Source organism: Ambystoma mexicanum, chromosome 2p (assembly GCF_040938575.1).
Source record: "Ambystoma mexicanum isolate Mex_15411 chromosome 2p, UKY_AmexF1_1, whole genome shotgun sequence".
NCBI classification, from domain to species: Eukaryota; Metazoa; Chordata; class Amphibia; order Caudata; family Ambystomatidae; genus Ambystoma; species Ambystoma mexicanum.
The window spans coordinates 48,653,318-48,674,026 of NC_090923.1; the positions used below are offsets into that span (position 1 = coordinate 48,653,318).

General features: G+C 45.1%; 1 protein-coding gene across 1 annotated transcript in view; it reads left to right on the forward strand.

The window, feature by feature from the left end:
• The window catches only part of CCDC51 (coiled-coil domain containing 51), a 74,899-nt gene that overhangs the window by 23,927 nt on the left and 30,263 nt on the right, over positions 1–20,709 (forward strand). Inside the window, exon 2 of the mRNA XM_069643219.1 lies at positions 3,565–3,900. Coding sequence (XP_069499320.1) covers positions 3,607–3,900 — 294 coding nt within the window. The 5' untranslated portion in view covers positions 3,565–3,606. The remainder of the gene's footprint in view (positions 1–3,564; positions 3,901–20,709) is intronic.

Sequence of the window (20,709 nt, forward strand, 5' to 3'; positions counted from 1 at the left end):
CCGAGGATGAAGAGTCAGGTAGATTCCAAACGTACGTCGTCGACTGAGAGTCCAGCCTCTTTACTTCGTCAGAAATCTCATTCAAATGACCATTGTATTGTCTTGGATGTAGGTATGGCTTCTTCAATGGATACTTCCCATATTCTCTTAGGTAAAGGCATTCGTATGGGTACTGCACAGAGTCCACATTGTTCTCTTTGCTGGTTTAACTGTTCAGTATACGTCACATACTTTGGTTCATACGTTTCAGGTAATGTAGGCGGGGCCGGTGGAGTGGGGGTACTTGGCGGCTACTCTTACTCCAAACCCTCCCCCCCCTCTCTGGGCGATTTATCGACCACTCTCACATTTGCTTCCATATCCAGACATTCTGGTCTGAAGAAAATGCTTCTTAGGGTTCCATAATTTTATGACTCCCTTCAAGCATCCATCTGATTTCACATGCTCATCCTCGTTCCATGTCATGAGCATGCACTGTCCGCTTGGATTGCAATAGATCCATCTTCCCATATACTACTTATGGTCCTTTTGGATACAGGAACTTTGTTCCCTCAGGTGCATGGATACAAAGTCTCTGATTTCTTCATCAGTCAGGTATTTAGGCTTTAATTCTGGTTCAACATCGAACATAATCTCCATCCCTATGGCTTTCTTTGCTGTCTTCTTGCATTGTGAGATTATTGTCTTGATCACACAGAATCCAAGCATCACTAATAATAATAAAGCTCCAAGAAATGTAAACCTATCTGCCATCCATTGTGGTACCCACGAGAAGAGTGATCCAATCCAGCTGTCGTCAGCAATATCTTCTACCTCTTCTATCATCTGGCCATGGAGTTTTGTCAGCATGTCTATGGCCTCTGTCAAGGTTCCATTCTCGTCATTGTGAGAAGGTATAAATGTGCAACATGATTCTCCAATTTTGGCACAAATGCCTCCATCCATGGCTGTGATTATGTCCGGGACCTATCTGTTCTGGAGAGCCATTAGTCTTGCAGCTCTCAGTTCTTCTCTGATTGCATTGAATCCTTTTATAGCTGTGTTAATCGTTTGCAGCAATTCCCTTCTGGTGATTTGAAGCCACTTGGTAGTTGCTCCAACCTGGATTCTTGGCATAAAGATCATTGTGAGCACTGATGAGGTCTGGCTGAACAGCCCGTGGTCATACGGAATAGCATCAAAGGCTTCTATTGATTTGGCAGAGAAGTAGTTCTCTCTCTTTTTACGATTTTATCAGTTCTACAGATCTCTTCTTTATTAGATGAGCATCTGCTTTCGGAAAACTATCAATGTTCAGATCACCTTTAGCAATCACCAATGCAGGAACATGGACATTCACCAATGTGCAAATTCCTCCCCAATCATTAGGCAGTCTTATGTAGGCTTTTGATCCACAAGCCCAATAATGATCCATTATTACTGATGCTCCAGTCTTCATTCCTGGTGCATCAAAGATTGGCCCCAGTTCTGATTTTCTCCCATTTTTCTCGTACCATTGTTCCTGAAGCATAACTTAGAACTTTCCAATGGTACTATCTGCAAGGGTCCTCCTCTGTCTTTGACCTATGTCACTAGTTTTGGCCATAATGGCTTGCACAACATTTGTGCGTTCTCGATTTGTTGGTTGATAATGACTCATTATCATGCATGCTCTGCCGATCACCACTCCTTTCTCCCATATGTCTGGTGACAGTACTATTCCCCAGATCTGCATTTGACCTCTGTTCTTCCATCTACGATAGTCTTCTGCAGATTTTCCTGTAACCTCCAACTTCTTGTTCACCTCCCACCTGATTCCAGCTCCTTTGACGCCAGGCTTCTCATATGTGATGACATGATTCCTCGCATGGGCTCTGATTCTTGTCTTTATGTGCTTCATGTTCTGTTAATTTTTCAAATATTACAATACAATGGACATGTTAACAACCGTAAAAGACCAGGTGGTCCAAACGCGTGTCGACTGGGCAATACATGGATTAAACCTAATATTTTATGCTATAGAACTGTGTGATACTTTCATTTGGTTACAGATTAATCGGCAATCTGAGTGAGAGTCGCCCTCCCGGATCTCTAAATTCTTCATCTTTACATATTGCAGGTTAACGAATGTTGCAGTAGGCAGTTGTGTGTGGAGGGTGTGTGGTTGGTCAGGCGAAGAGCAAGGTTTTAATTGCCTTGCGGAACACCAAGTGAGATTCTTCAGCTCGAAAAGGTGGTGGTAGAGCGTTTCACTGTAAGGATGCTAGACACGTGAAGCTGGCGCCGCCTGCTCTAACTCTTTTCTGAGTATGGTGTTCTAGTCGGTCTTGTGGAGGTAGCTGGGGGAATCCTTTGTGATAGGTAGGTGCAGTGAGGCGTATGCATGTATGGGTAAGTGTGAGGGTTTTTAATAAAATATGTTCTTTTATTGGGAGCCAGTGGGCTAGTTTCCTGGCGGCAGTGATCTGTTCTCTCTTGGGTATGCCTAGAGCTGCACGCAGTGCGCTGTTCTGGATGACGTGCAATTATTCAAGGTTTTTAGCGTACCTTGGTCCCTTTAAAGTGCGAGTATGCACAAATGTGGGTTTCTTGCTTGCAGTACCCAGAGTCCCAAGTTATCGCCCATTGATGATGCGGAAACCTGCCCGGAGTTGCTCGTGGCCTTGTGCGGATAGGGTGTGAACTGGCATTTTGAACTTCACTGCCCCCTTTTGGTCTAGTGGCATCAAGTCCTGTTTGCATGTGGCTTTTTCGGCTCTTTATGGCTTAGCAAGCTTTAAAACCACAAATGAAAATTCACATAAAAAAATGGTGGCATGGGAAGGTTGCTAAGAGCAATGTGGAGGGGAGGGACGGAAGGGGAGTCGGGGTTTGGTTGTTTCATTCAAAGCTTTTCTATCCAGCACTTTTCAGTTAATAAAAAGCACTTTCGAATTAGTCACTGACAATCCATGATACAAATGCTTGGAAGAGCTGCCAAACGTACAGTCTTTTAGAAAGCGTAACCTTCAAGTTGAGAGATGAGGGCAAAGGGTTTGATCAACATTTGGGAATGTATTTGGCAAAGAGACTGGAGGTACAATCTGTTTAGTTTTGCATTTTCTCTTGTTGTCCTAGTTTTTCTTTTATACATTATGCTGTATATTGTTCCTAGGCTTCATAAAATGATTTCAGAAGTAAGTTCCATAATGTTTTATATTTTACTATTTGAATGTTGTGAGAAGGGAGATTTAAAAAAAAAGAAAAAGGTCCTACAGGAAACTTCTCTTCCTCTGGTCCACACGTACCTCTACTAGCTGCAACTTTCCTGGCAAAGGGTTCACTTTTAGGGGTAGAGTAAATGCTGTTGTATGGAAATGTTAACTAAGTTTAGGTCACCTGATGCATTCTAACTTTAATGACCATGTAAGGGGCATGTTTTCACTCAAGCGACGTGCCCAAGCTGAAAGAGGATCTCTTGCTATGGAAATCACTTGCAAATGTACAATGGATTAATTCTCCTGTCCAATGTCTCGGCCACTGTTACGTCAGGTCCATGATTGCTGATGCTCCGTGTACTGAATTATTTTTGTTTCTTTGCCGCAGGATTCATCAATGTTCGTCGGCAGTAGGATGCAGTGAGGAGCCATGGCTGGTATATGTGGGAAGTTTAAGTGCTCCTACTCTCTGCTGATAGGAGGCCAGCGACTGAGTTTGATAAAAGCAAGGAGGATATCTACTCGAGCGCACAACGTTCTTGGAAAGAAGCGGATGCTAGCAGCGGCTTCACCGGGCCAACTACAGTCCTGGGGGGAGATACTGAAAACATTGTATAGAAACTCTTCACAAAAAGTGTCTTCAAAAGCCAAAACCTGGTGGGACAAATACGAAGAGTTTGTTGGTTTGGTTGAAGTTCGAGAAGCACAAGCAAATGTTGCAGAGGTAAATATGCCCACCGGATCCATTTTCTTTAGACAAGAAGCATATAGTTAAACAGCACATTTTCACAATTGTTGGAACAGTTGTATTTTCCTTCCATATTGGACAAGTGTAAGGGGTTATTCCAGCAACCTCCCTTTTTAATGTATGGAGTGTCTACACTGATCTCACTGTGGCTATTCAGGGTTCGGAATGAGACTTGGTGAGCAGGAGCTGTCTGGCCTCACCCAGTAGGGAGGAGCTTCCGCTGGGATACCAGGAGCTAGGGCATGAAGCACCGCAAATCTAAGTGTCCATAAGATACAAGTGTAACGATTGATCGTGCTTTAAATGTGCTGTAGATGTGACCTGATGCTTCTTTATAAACCTTCCCAAGTTAATATCCGATCAAGACGCTAATTGGCCTGGGAGCTGAAAATAGCTCCTGGTAGCAGTTAGTTTTAAGCTCTCTTATGCTAGAAGCAGGAGCTAAATAGCTCCCAGCAGTTTCAAGCCCTGCTATTTATTTAAGTTCCTATGAACCAGTACAGTTTCAGAAGAACTTGGTTTTTATCACGAAAGGATGAGCGAATGTAAACATTAGCCGGTCCCTGCCATTCGATAGAAATCTGTAGCTAATCCAAAATTATTGAGAAGGCAGAAGTAAGAGTAGTGTACTGAATGAACACACAGACCATAGGTATACGTATCGGAATGTTAATAATTTCTGTTGGCAGTAACTTTGCATGTTCAAATCTAGCATGTCTTTTCCCGTAGACCTGTAATATCATCTGTATTCTGTTAACCCACTTTAATGTTTATATTTCTAGTATATCCAAATGAAAACAACCTTCTTTTAAAACAATTAATTAGACGTCCCTGATGTACTAAAAATCCTGCTACTCCCCCAACAGGTTTGTTTCTTCAAACACAAACTTTCTACACACACAAACTGGTCAACAAGGGAACAGTTACTCCTGCGTTTATATACTTTTCCATTTCTGTTCTCTTGCCTTCTTTTCCAGTAACATGTGGTCCCAGAGGCATCCTATAACTTCAAAGTGTGCACGTTTAATGCTCAGTCTGTCCATCCAGTAAACCCCTTGCTCAGCCCTTGATATGACAGACTTGTGAGTGTAGATGTTGAATCTTTCAAGACCTTAAATATCAGATCAGTAACTGGTCTTGCCCAAATGTCCTTAGTACTGGTTTGGTCGTTCATGCGCACTAACGCTACACACATTCTAAATGTTGTTCATACGTGGAGTTAAAAAAAAGATTTTGTATACGAGAGTAAAAGGCTCTGCATTCTAACCTGTTGGCTGTGAACTCGACCATTTTGGTTTGTCAGGTGTACACACACAATCTGCCAATCTTGCTCATATAGGCTCAAAAATCAATCTGACATCTAATGTTTAATGTTGTGTTATTTACATGGATTTCTTGCATCTAATCAATTATTGTAACAATAATCAAATAATCGCGTGTCAAGCCAATATTGGATTGATATCTGTGAAAGAAAAAGTCAGACCATAAAGGCCATCTTATTTATATCTTTGCAATATTATTAGCATAGTCATGAAACAAACTCTGTTCTATGTCACAGCGTCTCATTCCGGACTGTCCGATTGGCAAACATATGTGTGGGTCAATGTAAGAAATGTGCGTTTCACACGTTTTGTCACACGTGGTGCCTTCTTCAGAGTACATACTGTAGGGATTTTTCCAAACAAATTTGTTGCTTTAAACAACCCCACACACTACACAAGAGTTCATCCTTTTAACTCTAGATGTGATGTGTTTTGTGAACTTCAATTCACGTCCTTCGTGCAATTATTGGAAGGATCTACTTACTACCTTTTACCATCTCAATGGTCGGTTTCTTGGAAGTAAGGTCGGATCGGTTTCTTGGAAGTAAGGTCGGATCAGGCCTATCGGTTTCAGTGGACTAGTGTGAATCAGGGCCACCTACAGCAGATCTATATGTGCTGTTTCTTTGTTCCATTGCAGCAATACATGCATCTTTCATGAAGGTCCCCACCCTCCTCTTCCGGATCCTAGTTTATTCGATCCATGGGAAAGGGCCAGGTATAATTTTCGTCTTGCAGGGTGCCTCAATTATAGGCATTCATGTTACCTCGTCTGGGGCGGTCTGCAACTCAGCTGTGAATTGAAGTTCACAAAACACACCACATCCAGAGTTGAAAGAATGAACTCTTTTGTGTAGTGTGTGGGGTTGTTTAAAACAACAAATCTGTTTGGAAAATTCCAGACAGTATGTACTCTCAGGTCTGTTCCACTGTAAATATCAAACACGGACTGACAGCACTTTTATGTTGTTTGTTTTAAAAGCATCTGCTAAACAAAGAATATTAATACAAATCTAGTACATTCATTTGTAAAGCAGACGCTCCATGCCCTGATGCTCATGACATGTGCCTTTTAGTAAAGCTTAAATAGCCATAAGAAGTATTGTGTGCAGAAGATTAGTGATAGGGCAAGTTCTCTTATACTCTCCCCTGACCCTAGATAAGCGGAGCAACCAGCGATACCTAGGGATAGAACACACAAGGGTTTAGTTTAGTGTGGTTGAAGGGGAAGATAGACTAGGGTTACACTTGTTGGTAATGGAAAAAGCAAAAATGATGAATGAATGAATATTGACCGGAGACTTTATTGTGTGATTGTATGATTAGGGGAGACTAGGTGTGAGACCCAGAACAGTCCAAGACGTGTCTGTTTTGTTAACTTCTTCACATACATAACTTGGAGCACACAGGGACGTCTTCAGCTATGAAGCTAAACGATGCCAGTGCAGCTCATTGAGGTTGAAGGCGGTCCATTTCACCCCTGGCCAGTCCTAGAATCTGTTCTTGCTCAATCGCCATCAAGCTTTAGGGCTACGTCCCTTACTAATGAAATGTTCAAATAATGGGACTGTAATACTTGTGTACCTAATGCTGGATCAGTGATCACCAATCCTTATTTTGATGTGTCTGCTTATCATTCCTACGTTTTAGAGGTTGCAGGGGCATGTTTTAACGTACATCACATTTAATGTATTCCAGGTTAATTTTCCTTTGAATCTGTTGTTAAGACCCAAGTCAACTTCTTTAGCTGCCTTAGTAAAATGGCACACTACACAACTTCCACAAGGAGTGTGTCTTCTGTGGCTGCCACTATCCATATGGTCATTTACGCTGGTCTAGACATTGTGGGGCTGCCACTATCCATATGGTCATTTGCAAAGTGTTTGGTGTGAGATTGAGAGTGAGATACATTGTGTCCTGATTGCTGCGGGCATACTCTGCTACTTCCCAGAGAAGCCGCACCGACATGTTGTGAGCATATTACTTGGAGCACGTTGTCATTTTGTGAGAAGGAAAGCAGCCGTGCCGACAGCTATGGAGAAGGAAAGCAGCAACAGAACATATCACAGCTGGCGCCTGCATCATTAACGCTAGGAGGTGATGCCTTAATAGCTGGCCACCAACGCAAAGTGCATATGCAAAGTGTTCTGTGGTCGGCTGGCTGCGGCCTGGAATATGACTGTCCTTCCTGTTATCTGCCGACACCCAATTAAGGTGAGCCTCGTGAGATTATCCTTTTCTGCATATCTAAAGAGCGTAATGAAAGCTGCGCAGTGATTAAGAACGAAGACTTTTGGACAAATACTGGTTGATTTAGCGTGCTCGCTGCAATAAAGAAGCCGATGAGTGACAAAGACTGCTCTCATCGACTTCTTAAGGGAAGTCAGCCAGTGGGTCGCTGAACGGGGTGTAGAATAAAATTTCGCTAGGGAATCGGGAGCAAATTGTCTTCCGTATACAGCTAAATTGCTTTGCTGCATAAATGAGTTGGTTGGTGCTACTTAGATGCCATCTATCTAGAGCTTAGTACCTAAGCCCCAAGGAAATTATGAAGTAAGAACTAGAAAGCAACTGCAGTCTAAGCAAACAGCGAATAACAGAACTCAATTGCTGTTGTCGTTCAGTGAAGAGTCCGAGTCCCCTTTCATTCTAATGAATTTATGACCAAGGGAGGCCGACAGCAGCTCAGGGAGGAAGAGAGGAAGAGAAGGCGGCGGGGAAAAAACAGCTAACATCTAAAACTCCAGAGTGCGATCCACAATTGAAGATCATTTCAGAGGGGAGTGTGGAGGAGTCTTGTGCTAGCGCTCTAGTGATGGGACGCTGTCTACCCCTCGCCTCGGGGGACATGATATTGGACTCCCATAGTGCGGCCTGTCAAATGTCTCCCCTCAGAGGGAGTTGCCCCAGAATATTTGAACAAGGGGAGCACTCGGATAATGATCACAGATGAGACCGAAAGCGCAGTGGAAATGGTAAACTCGCAATTGCGGTTGGAATCAGTTATGAAATCAAGTTATTTGTTTAAAAAATCAGATTTGGCTGCTCAGCTGTCTTGGGTTCTCACTGAATTAACAGCCAAAATATCCACCCAAAAAAGGAAAGGTTTGGCATCCATTCAGGATAGGCTTTCGGCACTGGAACTGGACTTATCACCCGATCGGTGATGGGATATTGAAATGATCTATATGAAAAAAGTGGGTCAAATAAATAGACCCAAGAAGGGTGAAGCTTGGGAACCTAGCCCTCAAACAAATTGCAACCCCTGCCCCTGTCTGACCCAGTTTGTGACAGCACTGCTATGAGCTATGCCCAATGCAATGATTGACTCTTCGAGGTTAAGCAGTGAGAATACAAGCTGGAATTATCAAAATGACCACAATGGAAGGTATGGCATGGATCCAGGGGAACTGCAGCGAGTGATTCTATCTGCAGTATCAATGTCCCCAATCCAGTTTACCAAACTGTATGAGTTGATCCATGGAGCTTTACAAGATCAAGCTACCTTGATAGCTATGTCTCAAACCAAAATGTGTGTTTTGGAAGGCCTGGCTAATAAGGTGGAAGAACGATTAAATGAGAAGGCTGAAACCTCGCAGCAGGGGCAAACGCTTATGCGATATGCCTCGAAAAGAGTCCACAGATAATTTCCACCTATTGGAAGCACTAATGGAGGACTAAGTGGATGAGATCCAAATGGAAAGAAACAGGGATGGGATTTGCGAAACAACCCAAACTGGAGCGAGATAAAGGTCCCAAAGCGACTGATCTGTGAGCCTGACCCCGTCCATAGGTTTGGAACATGCAAGCCGGAGTGTCACAGGAAAGATGTCGAATGTCTTCTTTGACAACTATCATGCCAAACGCATTATTTTAAATTACCATTTTAAAATAACATTTCCATGCAAAATCGTCCACCTTTAACCTAATAGGTATTCGGGACGAGAGCGAGGACCAAATCATTTAAATAGTATCAACATATTACTATAACAGAACACACAATGTTTTTTAATAAGTGCATTAAAGTGAGAGGTCATACAGTTCCAATATGGCCACCTCCTTGAGTAACAATCATCACTGCATTTAAGTAGTAAACATCAACAATGGACGCACACACTATTCTCTATAAGATTACAGTCCTCTGTCACATACCAGATGAAGCCCGAGTACGGTGAAACACGTTGTTTTTCCTGTGCATTCAAGACTGCTTTGTCCTCCTTGTCTATGCAGTTTTAACTAATAAAGGACACTTTAATTGCACAATACACAAAGACTGTTTGTGGATCAATTGGAGAAATACGTTTTGCTGGAAACGCAGCCGGAGTGCCGATGCGACTCGGATTGGCTTCCAATCCACTTCTTTTTGTTAATGTCTTCTCTATATTTAAATAGAAACCACCAGTTAAAATAACAACCAATGCCCCAAAAGAAATTCTCACAGCTAGAGAGATGCCACCTGGGGAAGTTGAAAGGAATGGTCAACAAGAAGCTGCAACGAATGGTCCGAAAGTAGCAACTTGCCTTATGGGCAAGAAATCTAAAAATCATCCAGCTAAGAAGAGGGGGCGGTCCAATGGGTCAAGGGCATTTCTACGTAATCTTAGGACCCCAACGTCCCCAACTACACATCAGCCTGCGAAAAGGCCTTGGAAATAACTGATGTTACAGGCAGAAAGCTCCTCAAATGCTATTGAAGGGGAGCACATTGTTATACTGGAGGGAACTTGCTTAAATTATCTGCTCGAAGCCATACATCAAGAACAGGAGGATAATGAATGGAACAATTTGAGTACATCTGAATGGGCAGAAATAGAAAGGCAGGCTAATTTAATAACTCATAATTCACATCTTCGAGAGGGGAGTGCTCTAATTGATAAACAAACACCTGCCCAGCCTTAGCCCTCAGGGGAGGTGTTTCGAACTATGGAAGAGAAAAGACTGAGGCAAAACATTACTTGCACTCAAAGTGGAATGGGTGACCGGAAAAAGGAGGGATTTCAGACATTGGAAGAGAGAAGTGGCCGGAAACCTAAGGGTGCCCAGAAAACCAATTGGACGCAACCATCAAGAGTAGAAAAGTCTGAGGGTTCCAGCTGTTGCTAATTGCAAAATCCAATTAGAAAGGATCATAGAAGGCTCAAATCCAGTGATCCTGAGCCGCTACCATGTAATGAAGCTCTTCCAATGTGTATCTGCCCTTCAACATATTACTTCAGAGGACATAAAAGTGGTACAGTTGTAATGAAAAAGAAGATGGATAGGGTTATCTTTCACTTGATCTCTTGGGAAGTAAAAATGGAAATACTGTCGGCCAGTGAAAAGCTCTGGCCTTACGAACTAAGAAACATTGGAGAGTGGAGGAGTGATAAAAGTGAAGGAGGTCCCTCACAACCACCACTTAAAAAAAGCAACTGGACGAAGATTTGAAACAAGATCAACCTAGTAGCTCTCATGTTAAATGATTAATGTGAGCGGTAGGCCGGTTGAGAGAAATGATGCTCTCGGGAACAACAGAGACTTGGACAGGAGGAGCTGCTTCCATTAATGTACAGTGAACAATCGGGAAATTTTTAGGAAGTCAGGATTCAAGAAGAATAATAGTGAAAGGAATGGCTTGTTGGAATCAAACTGGGAGTGGTTGGCCAGAGCATTGTCTACTAAGAATTCCAAATAGAATGATCATAGTGAGGAGAAACCTGACCTGCGCATTGGTTCGTGGAACACACGCAGATTTAAAACCTTGTTCAACAAAAAGCTCAATCAATTGGGCCAGTATGATATCCTATGTCTGCAGGAATTCTGGCTTAGATCGATACTAGCCTGTGATGGCTATGAGGCTTCTTTTTTTTAAAATGTTAATTTTAAACCAAGGTAGGGTGACAACGATACAGCGTAACCAAGACATGTAAAGAAAATCCCCTCCAATCCCACAACTGCCGCACCCCCTTGGGCCTTAGTCTGGGGTCGCCTCCCGTTAGTTTGTGTTGTCTGTGTCTGCTTCGGCTATGTTCCCCTTTCAGGTAGTGTCCCGTTCCCTCGAGGCCCACTGGATGTTGATAGGCATACAGGTCAAAGCTGGATATTTCAGGTCATACTCCAATACTGTGGCCCAAATGTTCTGAAAGTGATATAGGAATCCGGCCCTTGCCGCTGTTACCTTTTCAGCGATCAGAATGCCCCATATTTTTCCCCACCATTGAGACATGATGGGGCCGTCCGGGGCTTTCCAGTAGCGGGCAATCACTATATTCCCAGCCAGAAGGCATTAAGTCAGCAGTTTGGCTTTGTTTCTGGAGTGCGGATAGATCCCGGAGATTGGGACCCCTAGGAGGACGGGCTCAGGCTCCAGAGAGGGAACCGTCTGGGTGATCTGTTCAATGGTGGCTAAGCATAGTTTCCAGAATTGTTGGGTCTTTGGGCATGTCCACCACATGCGGAAAAAGGAGCCCGGTCTGTCGCACCATCTCCAACAGGTGTGGTCGAGAGAATCGTTCATATGATGATGCCTGATGGGGGAGTAGTACCAACGTAGCAGAATATTGTAGGCACATTCGTGTTGGTGACACAAGCAGATGTGTGTGCTCGGGTCCAGATATCCACCCTGGGCTGGTCCTCAACCGGGTGTCCCAGATCAGCCTCCCACTGGGCCATACATCGGGTTTATGAAACAAAGTCCTCTAGAAATGGTCTGTATATGGTGGAAATTCTGCTTCGGGCTAGAAGGTCCTTGAGAGTTAGCTCAATGGGGGTGAGAGGGCGCGTGGCAGCTTGGAGAGTTTGGGGATGGTAGCATCAGTGACGTAGCTGAATGTACGTGAATCTGTCTTTCTTGGAGTTTAAACATTTCCTTACATTGTTCAAAGGTGCAAGGTATGCCTCCCGCATACAGCTGATCCAAGGTTTCAAAGCCTCCCGCTATCCCGTTCTGGAAGTTCTGGGGGTTCGCCCGGGTAAGAACATCAGGTTGTGAAAGATTGGAGATAGAGGGCTCAGTCACTTCGGAATTCCTTTATGTCTCAGTGTCCAGTGCCAGGAGTTCAGGGTGTGCTTAGTCACCACCAAGAGTCCTTCCCATCGTTCCGTGAGAGAAGGCGGGATGTATGGAAAAAATCGCAGGGGAAGCGGAAGCTGTGATTGTTCTAATTCCACCCATCTGGGGCGATCTGTGGATATTTGCCACGTGTGAACATGCGCTAGTTGCGCTGCCACCCTATAGGATTGCAGGTCAGGGACCCCCAGTCTGCCCAATCTTGCGTTGCCTAACATTGTTTTTTGGGGGATCCTGGACTTCTTTCCCCGCCAGATAAATCGGAGCATTTTCCTCTGCAGGTCACTGAGGGCGGGGGCTGGGATTGCGACAGGGATGGAGGAGCAGGCGTAAAGGAATCTTGGAAGTAAGTTCATTTTAGAGGCCGTTATGCGTCCCATCGGGGAGATTTCTTGGATCGCCCAGTGTTTCAAATCTCCTAATTCTTGAGCCGGGGAAAGTTGGCCTGATGTGTCCTTCGGGTTTGCGGGTATATGGACCCCCAAGTAGGGAATGGCCCTCACCTTCCATGCAATTGAACACATCGGGGCCAGTGCCTCCCGTTCCTCCGGGGAGAGGCCCACACCCAGGGCTACCGATTTTTTGAAGTTGATGGAGAAGCTGGTGACCTTCCCATAGCTAGTTATTTTGGTGAGGGCATGTTTTATTGAGGAGCGGGCCTCCAAGATCATGAGCAACACGTCATCTGCGTATAGTGCGATTTTTGTGCTGAGATGGCCCGACCTGGGGCCCCTTGATATGGTTATTCAGTCTGATTTTCTGGGCAAAGGGTTCCATGATAGTGCGAATAGCAGTGGGGCTAGCGGGCAGCCCTGTCTGGTACCACTGGTCAGGGGGATTGGGGCAGAGAGTGAGCCATTGATCCTAAGGAAGGTTTTTGGTGATTTATAATTGGCCGGACCATTGCCTGGAACACCGGGCCAAACCCATAGGCCTCCAGAGTAAGGCTCATGAAGGAACACTCCACCCTATCGAACGCCTTGGTAGCGTTTAGGGCCATCAACACCCACCCCTTGGAGCTTTGGGAGGCGAGGTCCACCAGGTCCAGGGCTCTGCGGATGTAATCTCCTACCAATCTGTTCAAAATAAAGCCTGCTTGGTCAGGGTGAATTATGTCAGGTAGTATGCGTGACAGGTGGTTAGCGAGAATTTTGGAGTATAAGTTAGCGTCAATATTCAGCAGGGCCATTGGCCTATAGGAGGCAGGGTCTCTCGGGTCCTTCCCCGGTTTTGGGTAGAAGGATGGTGGTCGATTCTTGCATTGAGGGGGTCACCGTGCCCGTTTCCCTAAAGGAGTTGAAGAGCGCCACCGGGGGGTGGAGACCAGCTGGGGTTTAAATATTTTGTAGAACCTAGAAGAAAATCCGTCGGGTCCGGGGCCTGGGATTTAAGATACTTAATGGCTTCCTTGACCTCCTCACCTGTGATCGGAGCCTCCAGGCTCTCCCTAGTCGAATCGTGTAGACCGGGGAGTGCCGCTTCCTGTAGGTGTTCTTTTTGTTTGCTCAGGTCCTGCGGTGGTGCCGTCATTACCTGCACCAAGTGGTCAGCTGCTGATTTTTCAGTTCCATGTATTGTATCACTCCATGTGGGTCTCACAGTCCAATAATGGTGCTGCTGTGCTTTGCTTTAGCCTGTTTAGCCACCAGCAGCTTGTTTGCCTTGTTGTTCTTAACATAATAGAATTGTTTGGTTTTAGCCAAAAGCTGTGCTGTGTGTTCAGCGTAGTGGGCCTCTAGCTTCTTTCTGGCGATGCGGATGGCTCGCTGCGTCTTGGGGGACCAGCCTCTTTTCTTGTGAGTCTCCTCCGATGCTTTAAGTTCTTCTTCGAGGATGAGGCGAGCCTGTCGCCTCATCCCGTGAACTGCCACTCCCTGCGCGATCAGTTCTCCACTGATCACCGCTTTCCAAGCATCCCAAGTTCTTTCTGGGGAGGTGTCTTCTACCAGGTTTTCCTTGAGGAAGTTTTTAATCGCTGTTGCAATCTTGGCCCTTAGTGGCATTTCGTTAAGAATTGGATCATAGAGTCCATATTCGCGGAGAGTTAGGCTTGGGTTCATATGCTCAGATCTCCTGGGGCGTGATCAGACAGAATCCGCAGACCGATAGATACATCATTGGTGTTGGCAAGCATCCTGGGTGGATGTCAGGAGGAGGTCAATCCTTGAAAAGTTTCGGTCAATGTAGGAATTGAAGGAGTAGTCTTTTTTTTTTTCAGAGGGATGTAGCACCCTCCACGAGTCCACTATTTCTAAAGATCTAAACAGGCGTAGTAGACTAAGCGCCTGAGTGAAGTCTTCGGGAGTTAGGTGGGGGGTGAGATTTGTCTTTTGTGGGGTCTGGTACTCCATTGAAGTCTCCCCCAATTATGACTTGGCCTTCTGTGAAGGGAGAGAGGGAGGAGCCCAATGAGTCCTAGAAGGCTGATTGCCTAGAAGTGGGGGCAAATACTGAGATAAAAGTGTATACGTCTCCCAGCAATAAGCATTTGACTGCCTCAAATCGGCCTTCCGGGCATGTTTTTCTTTCCAGGACCTGGGGGTTCAGGCCCTTCCTGAAGAGAATTGCAGCGCCTCCCTTCTTACAACCGTTTGAGGCAAAGAGCTGAGTGGGTAGGCTTGGGAGTGGAGACGCCCGAAGTCCACCGGTAGTAGGTGAGTCTTCTGAGGCAGAGCTTTCGCTGCATCTTCATCCTGAAGCTTTTGTAGAATCGACTTGCGTTTGGCGGGGGAGTTCAGTCCATTTACATTGAAGGAGTGAAATTTTAGGGTTGTTTGCTCCTGGGCTAGGTCCCTCCCCGCTGCTGCATCTGGGGGGGGGAGAGGGCGAGGGGTCAGAGGGGTGTGAGTTAGCCGCGATCTTGGAAGAATGCTAGGAATGAGTCACCCTGCTCTTGGGGGTTTTAACACAAGCCCCCAACGGGGGACGTAACTAACTGGTGAGGGGGCTGACATTGTGGGTTCGGCCATTCCCCTGGACAACCGGGCCAATCGAGTAAGTAAACATAATATTGGATTCCAAGGACTCATAGGTGGAATGTACCTTGGAAATGGGCTTGGGCCATGCGTGAGGCACGCTGCATTGGTTATAGTTGTTCTTAAGTTGGGTCAGGATCGGTGAAGTTCCTTTGGGACAGAACTGGGGTGTCGGTGAAAGCATGAGATAGAGTTCTGCATGTTACGGTTCTGCACCAGCCTACCTTCTCCTGCTGAACGTGGCACCTTCGACCAAAAAGACTGCCTAGATTTCGGGAGGGAGACAGCTCCCACATCAGTAGTGTCCTCCGATCTTGGCGATGTGGCTTCTTTGGGCGAAGATGGGTGCATGATTTTGTTGGCGTCTTCAAGGTGGCTAATTCTACGTAGGGTGCCGTTGTATGAAAACTGTAGGGCAGTCAGGAATAGCCATCTGTATCGGATCTGATGCTCCTGCAGGAAGAGAGTCAGAGGCCGGAGAGATTTCCTCTTCTGGAGTGTAAGTAGCGAGAGGTCTTGGTAGATCTGGAGAGGCGAACCCTGGAAGGAGAGCTTGTCTTGCTAGTGGCTGATTGCCTAGATGTCCTCCTTTGTGGTGAAAAAGTGCACTCTAGTTATGACGTCAGGGGGGAGATCTGAGTCAACACCCTGACGTGGGCGCAACCTATGAGTGCGATCCAGAAGGAGTTGAGGTTTGTCCAGTTGTGGGGGCAGGGATTGGTAAAAGTCCCCCACATATTCCGCCAGGTTTTTGTCCGGGACAGAAGTTGGAATCCCTCGAATTCAGAGGTTGTTGCACTGGGCCCATTTGAGGATTTCACATTTGTACTGCAAGGTTCTGATCGAGCGTTGGATTTCCCCATATGTGGTTGCATGATCCTGGGAGCGGTCGTCTATCTCCCCCAGCCTTTGTTCCACCTTGGTCACCCTTTGATCGGTGTGTTCTAGCTTGGTAGTAAGCTCCGTCATGCAGGATCTAAATTCAGACTTCACATCAGCCACAAAAGCCTGTATGTCCTCTTTGGTGGCATGGGCTTCTCTAGCCTCTTGGGATTTCTGTGGGGTGAGCTGGGGATGGGGGGGGAGGTCATGTTTCTTTCCCTTGTCAGTCAACGTGAACATAGTGCCGATAGAGTTCTTACCAGCTTTTAGTTGCTTCGCCATTGTGCCAGACTGGGTGTAGAGCAGGTGACCCAGAGATCTCTCGGGAATGTAGAGTGGGGGCGGCTAATGGCTGAGGTCAGAGCATACAAGCTATGAGCCTTTTTTAAATCCTGCACCCAAGGATATCTTGGGTAGGCCTTACTCTGGACTTTTAACTCTTGTTAAAGTGGAATAGGGCTTTAATGTGTTGAGCACGGAAAATCTGAGTTCGTATATTCAAGTTACAAAACTGTCGCGAGAGATTCCAAAAAGGAAATAACTTTTTGTATTGCTGAATGTATATTGGAGGGTCAAAAGGTGCAAAAAGCTAAGCTTTGTAAAACTGGTGATGAACGTGATCGACCAGATCTTGTGCGCGGAAGAGCCTATGAATATCATTCTGTGTGGAGATCTGAATGTTTGTCTATTGGATGATAGAGGTTTGCCATATGGAGAATGTGATCTAGAGGGACAAGCATTGGATTGGGTTCAACAAATCATGGCTTGTGGGTTATATATGCTAAACGGCCAGACATTAGATATCCCTAGAGCCTGTTCTTGGGGCCGATTTCGACATGGATCTTGCTTAGATTATGTTTCATGTCGTGGGATTTAGCAACAAGGGTTACCAGATTTGAAATTATTAAACTCTTCAGTGATCATGATTCGGTGTCCATCTCACAGATGGGTGATGGAAAACCAGGCTCCAGGAAAATAATGCCACAGGTGGAGGTTAACAGTGCGAAAAATTTAATAAAAGTAGGTAGGAAGGAAATTGATAAAATGACAGGTTGTTATGGGGAAGCATCTAAAGATGATATGTCTAGTCCTGATTATGGGTGGATGCTTAAAGAATATATCATTACTACCAAATCAAATAAAATTGTGAAATTAGAGCTAGACATGTTTATGACCCTATGGTAGTCAGCAAGAGGAAATAATTGTGAGCTGACGTGAGAAAGATCAAATCCTCACCAAAGCCTAATAGATTTGAACTGATAAAACAACGTAAACAGAAGGTCAGAAATTGGCTTTTACAACATTAGGATCTCGGAGGGATGCCGAGGTGATTTGTCAAAATAATACCCGCAACCTCTGGGAAATTTTAAACAATGGAGACCAGTTCAGATCATGTAGCTTGCTTGGTCAAGTGAATGAGGCATCATGGATAGCTCATTATTCCTCTGTTTGCTGAGACTGGGTCCTTTGGGAGATTGGTTCAAGTGTAAAAAGGGGCCATTGGGAGATTGGTTCAAGTGTAAAAAGGGACCATTGGGACATAAGTTTGATAGGAAGGTTAAGTTCTTCATGGGCAGCAGGCCCAGATGGCATTTCTAATAAGGTGCTCAAGGATAATGCGGTGGCATGGGGGAATCTGGCAAAGTTGATATTTGATCAGATCCTACGAACAAAATGCATGCCCCTGACATGGTGTGAAGCAATTATAGTCCCAGTTTGCGAGAAGGGTGACCGGAGCGATCCTACTCACCCGATCGTCCTTCTAGATTCACTGGGGAAACCCTTTGCCACTATTCTGCTGAGGGATCTTGAAACATGGGCCATTCAAACGGCAAGATTAGATCCTAGGCAGACTGGGTTCATAAAAGGTGTGGGTACTTCCCTAAACCTATTCATATTGGGCATCTCGAAACAAAGAGCACTCGAGTCGAAGACCTGCATTTATATGGCCTTTATGGACATGGAGCAGGCCTTAGACTCTGTTAATCGAGTATTGCTATGGGAAAAATTAAGAGATTGGGGCTACCGCGGTGACCTTTTGGAGGCAATCGGGACTCTCTATACTGACACCTTTGTGAGGGTCCGACTGAGTGAGGCCGGTATCCTGACTGAAAAAATTGCGACATTTCGCTGTTTAAAGCAGGGGTGCATGTTAGCTCCCTTGCTGTTAAGTCTGTATATTTCCGATTTGGGAATCTCACAAGGAGTAGTTGTCGCCTTTCCCCCGAGGGTCAACGGCATAGATATCCGCTGAATTATCTATGCTGATGATATAGTTCTCTTGGATCTTACTCCAATTGGCCTCCAGTGAAGGATTGATTAGATTCATTCCTGGAGGCCAATGAAAGTAAAATTAATGTTAAAAAATCCAAGATATTGATCATGACTGCCGCAGGTTAACTGATATGTCAAGAAACAGAAATTGGAGGTGGTAAATACCATGATATACTTGGGGATTACAATCAATAAAAATAGAGATGAGAGAGCCCATTATGAAATGCTTAGATTGAAGGCTATGAACTTGGCCAACCAAGGCAAGGCTCTGATCTGGAAATATTGTAAGTACGCCCCATCTACGGTTATGACATTCTATCGACAGAAAGTCACTCCAGTCTTGACATACGGAGCAGAGGCAAAGCCTGGTGTGCAGTGGAAAGAGTGGCCAGTTCTCGAGGGTCTGTTTTGCCGGAAGATGTTAAGGCTCCCAAATTCCCCGACAATGACCAGGCTTGGACATGAGTTACGACTCCAGTCATTGGAGTCAATAGTACTGTTAGTCTTTGACACTGTATAGGAAATGCAGGCTAGACGACAACGTAGAGCCATTTGATATTTTCAGACTGGAGAACTTCAAGGGTGATCAGGGACTAATAAGTTGGAAGGACAAAATAGAGGCAATCCTGATGGTCTTTGCATCAAAGTTTTTGCATCGAGGGACATTTGCATCGAACAAAAATTAACCCTTTACCCTCAAAAACATGCATAATGCATATTTTTTCGATGGAAATGTATTTGATGCAAAGTACCGATACTATTTGAGATTCATGATCTTATCTCTAATCCGCAGATGGTAAAAATAAAACCTGCAGCAAATAGATTGGATTGACACATGTAACAGGAGATATGAGATGGATCGTGAAAGAAGAGGTCTTAATGATCCCTCTATCTTCTGAAGTTTCCATCTGCCGTTACAGGGACCTTTTGCTTAGGTGTCGAATCAATATTCTGGCCACCAAAGAGGTTTTATTATCGAGAAGGATGATCAGCCCCAGGGAAAACTGAATGTAGGCACCGTGAGACTATGGGGCTGGTGGAAACAATTTTTCACCTGGCCACCCCTTGTAGGGCGCCATCTGGATTGCGCATGGAAAGAATCACTGTGCAACTCTCCTGTCTGTTATCACAAAAACAACAGTTCTTAAGGAGAGAAGTTGTTCAAAACTACAGTGCACTTATTAATCATACATTGACACGCAGTGCAAAAGGAGACAACCATGCTAATAGCTGACTCTGGGGAAGACCACCCTGACCCTATCAGGGGTGCCTCACCCTGGATGGTGTGTGATGCAACGCCTATCTGACAGAGATAGTAAGGAGAAGCTGTCCCTAATTTTCTACAACCATGGCATGTACATTTCAAAACGATTCAACATACATCAAGAACAAATCCAACCAGCTGTTTCCAGGACGGCAGAACTGTGAATCAGATTCTACTGTAACCGCTCAAAATGGTGATGGTAACAACTTGTCACCACGGAGGCTGACTTGGTGTTGGAGTCAATAAATGCAGTTGGATTGTTCCATTAAAGGAGGCTTATTAAAAGGAAGGCTCATTCAAGTTGAGCATGTAAAAAGCTCAAACGGTATACAAAGTATACATTTTTTGTCTAGTATCACTAAATTGTTGTACGAGATATCATGAGTTCCCTCATGACCCGAACGGTCGTCCGGTTTCGATGGCGGTAGGGAGATGAGCCTTCTTTGTCAGGACCATAGTTTCGTGGGAAGGTACATTCACTTATCCAGCGGTTCTGCGCTGGAAATGCCGAAGGCGGGTACATCTGTCCCCTGTGATGAGACAAAGAGAGAGAGAAACAGGGGGCTTAAACAGAACCCATGCCTGAATCAACCTAACATAATGCCAGTTAGGCATGCGACATCCTTTCTGAAAGAAAAAAAACGTGGTGTGATTGAATATTTAAAGGCTACGGTGGTGCCATAACTCCCCTGTCTACAACCTGACTTTTGGCTATACTCTGGCTTTCTCTCCCCTCTCTGGTCGTTGGATGTTGTGGCACTAGTTTCTAATGGCACTGGAGTTCTTTTTATATTCTTGGGTTAGGAACCCCCTTCATTGAGCCGCCCTTGAGGCCCCTCTTTACCGCAACAATCTTCTGACGAGACCTGGTTACTGGCCTTGTCACCCGCCTCCAGCCTTTCTCCAAAGTCCCCTCCATCATTCTCTCCCTGTTGGCTAGCGGACTGTAAATACTGTGGCAGAAAGTCTACATCGGCTTGTTTAGTGCCTGACCTGTGTTCAACAGTAAAAGAGAAGGGC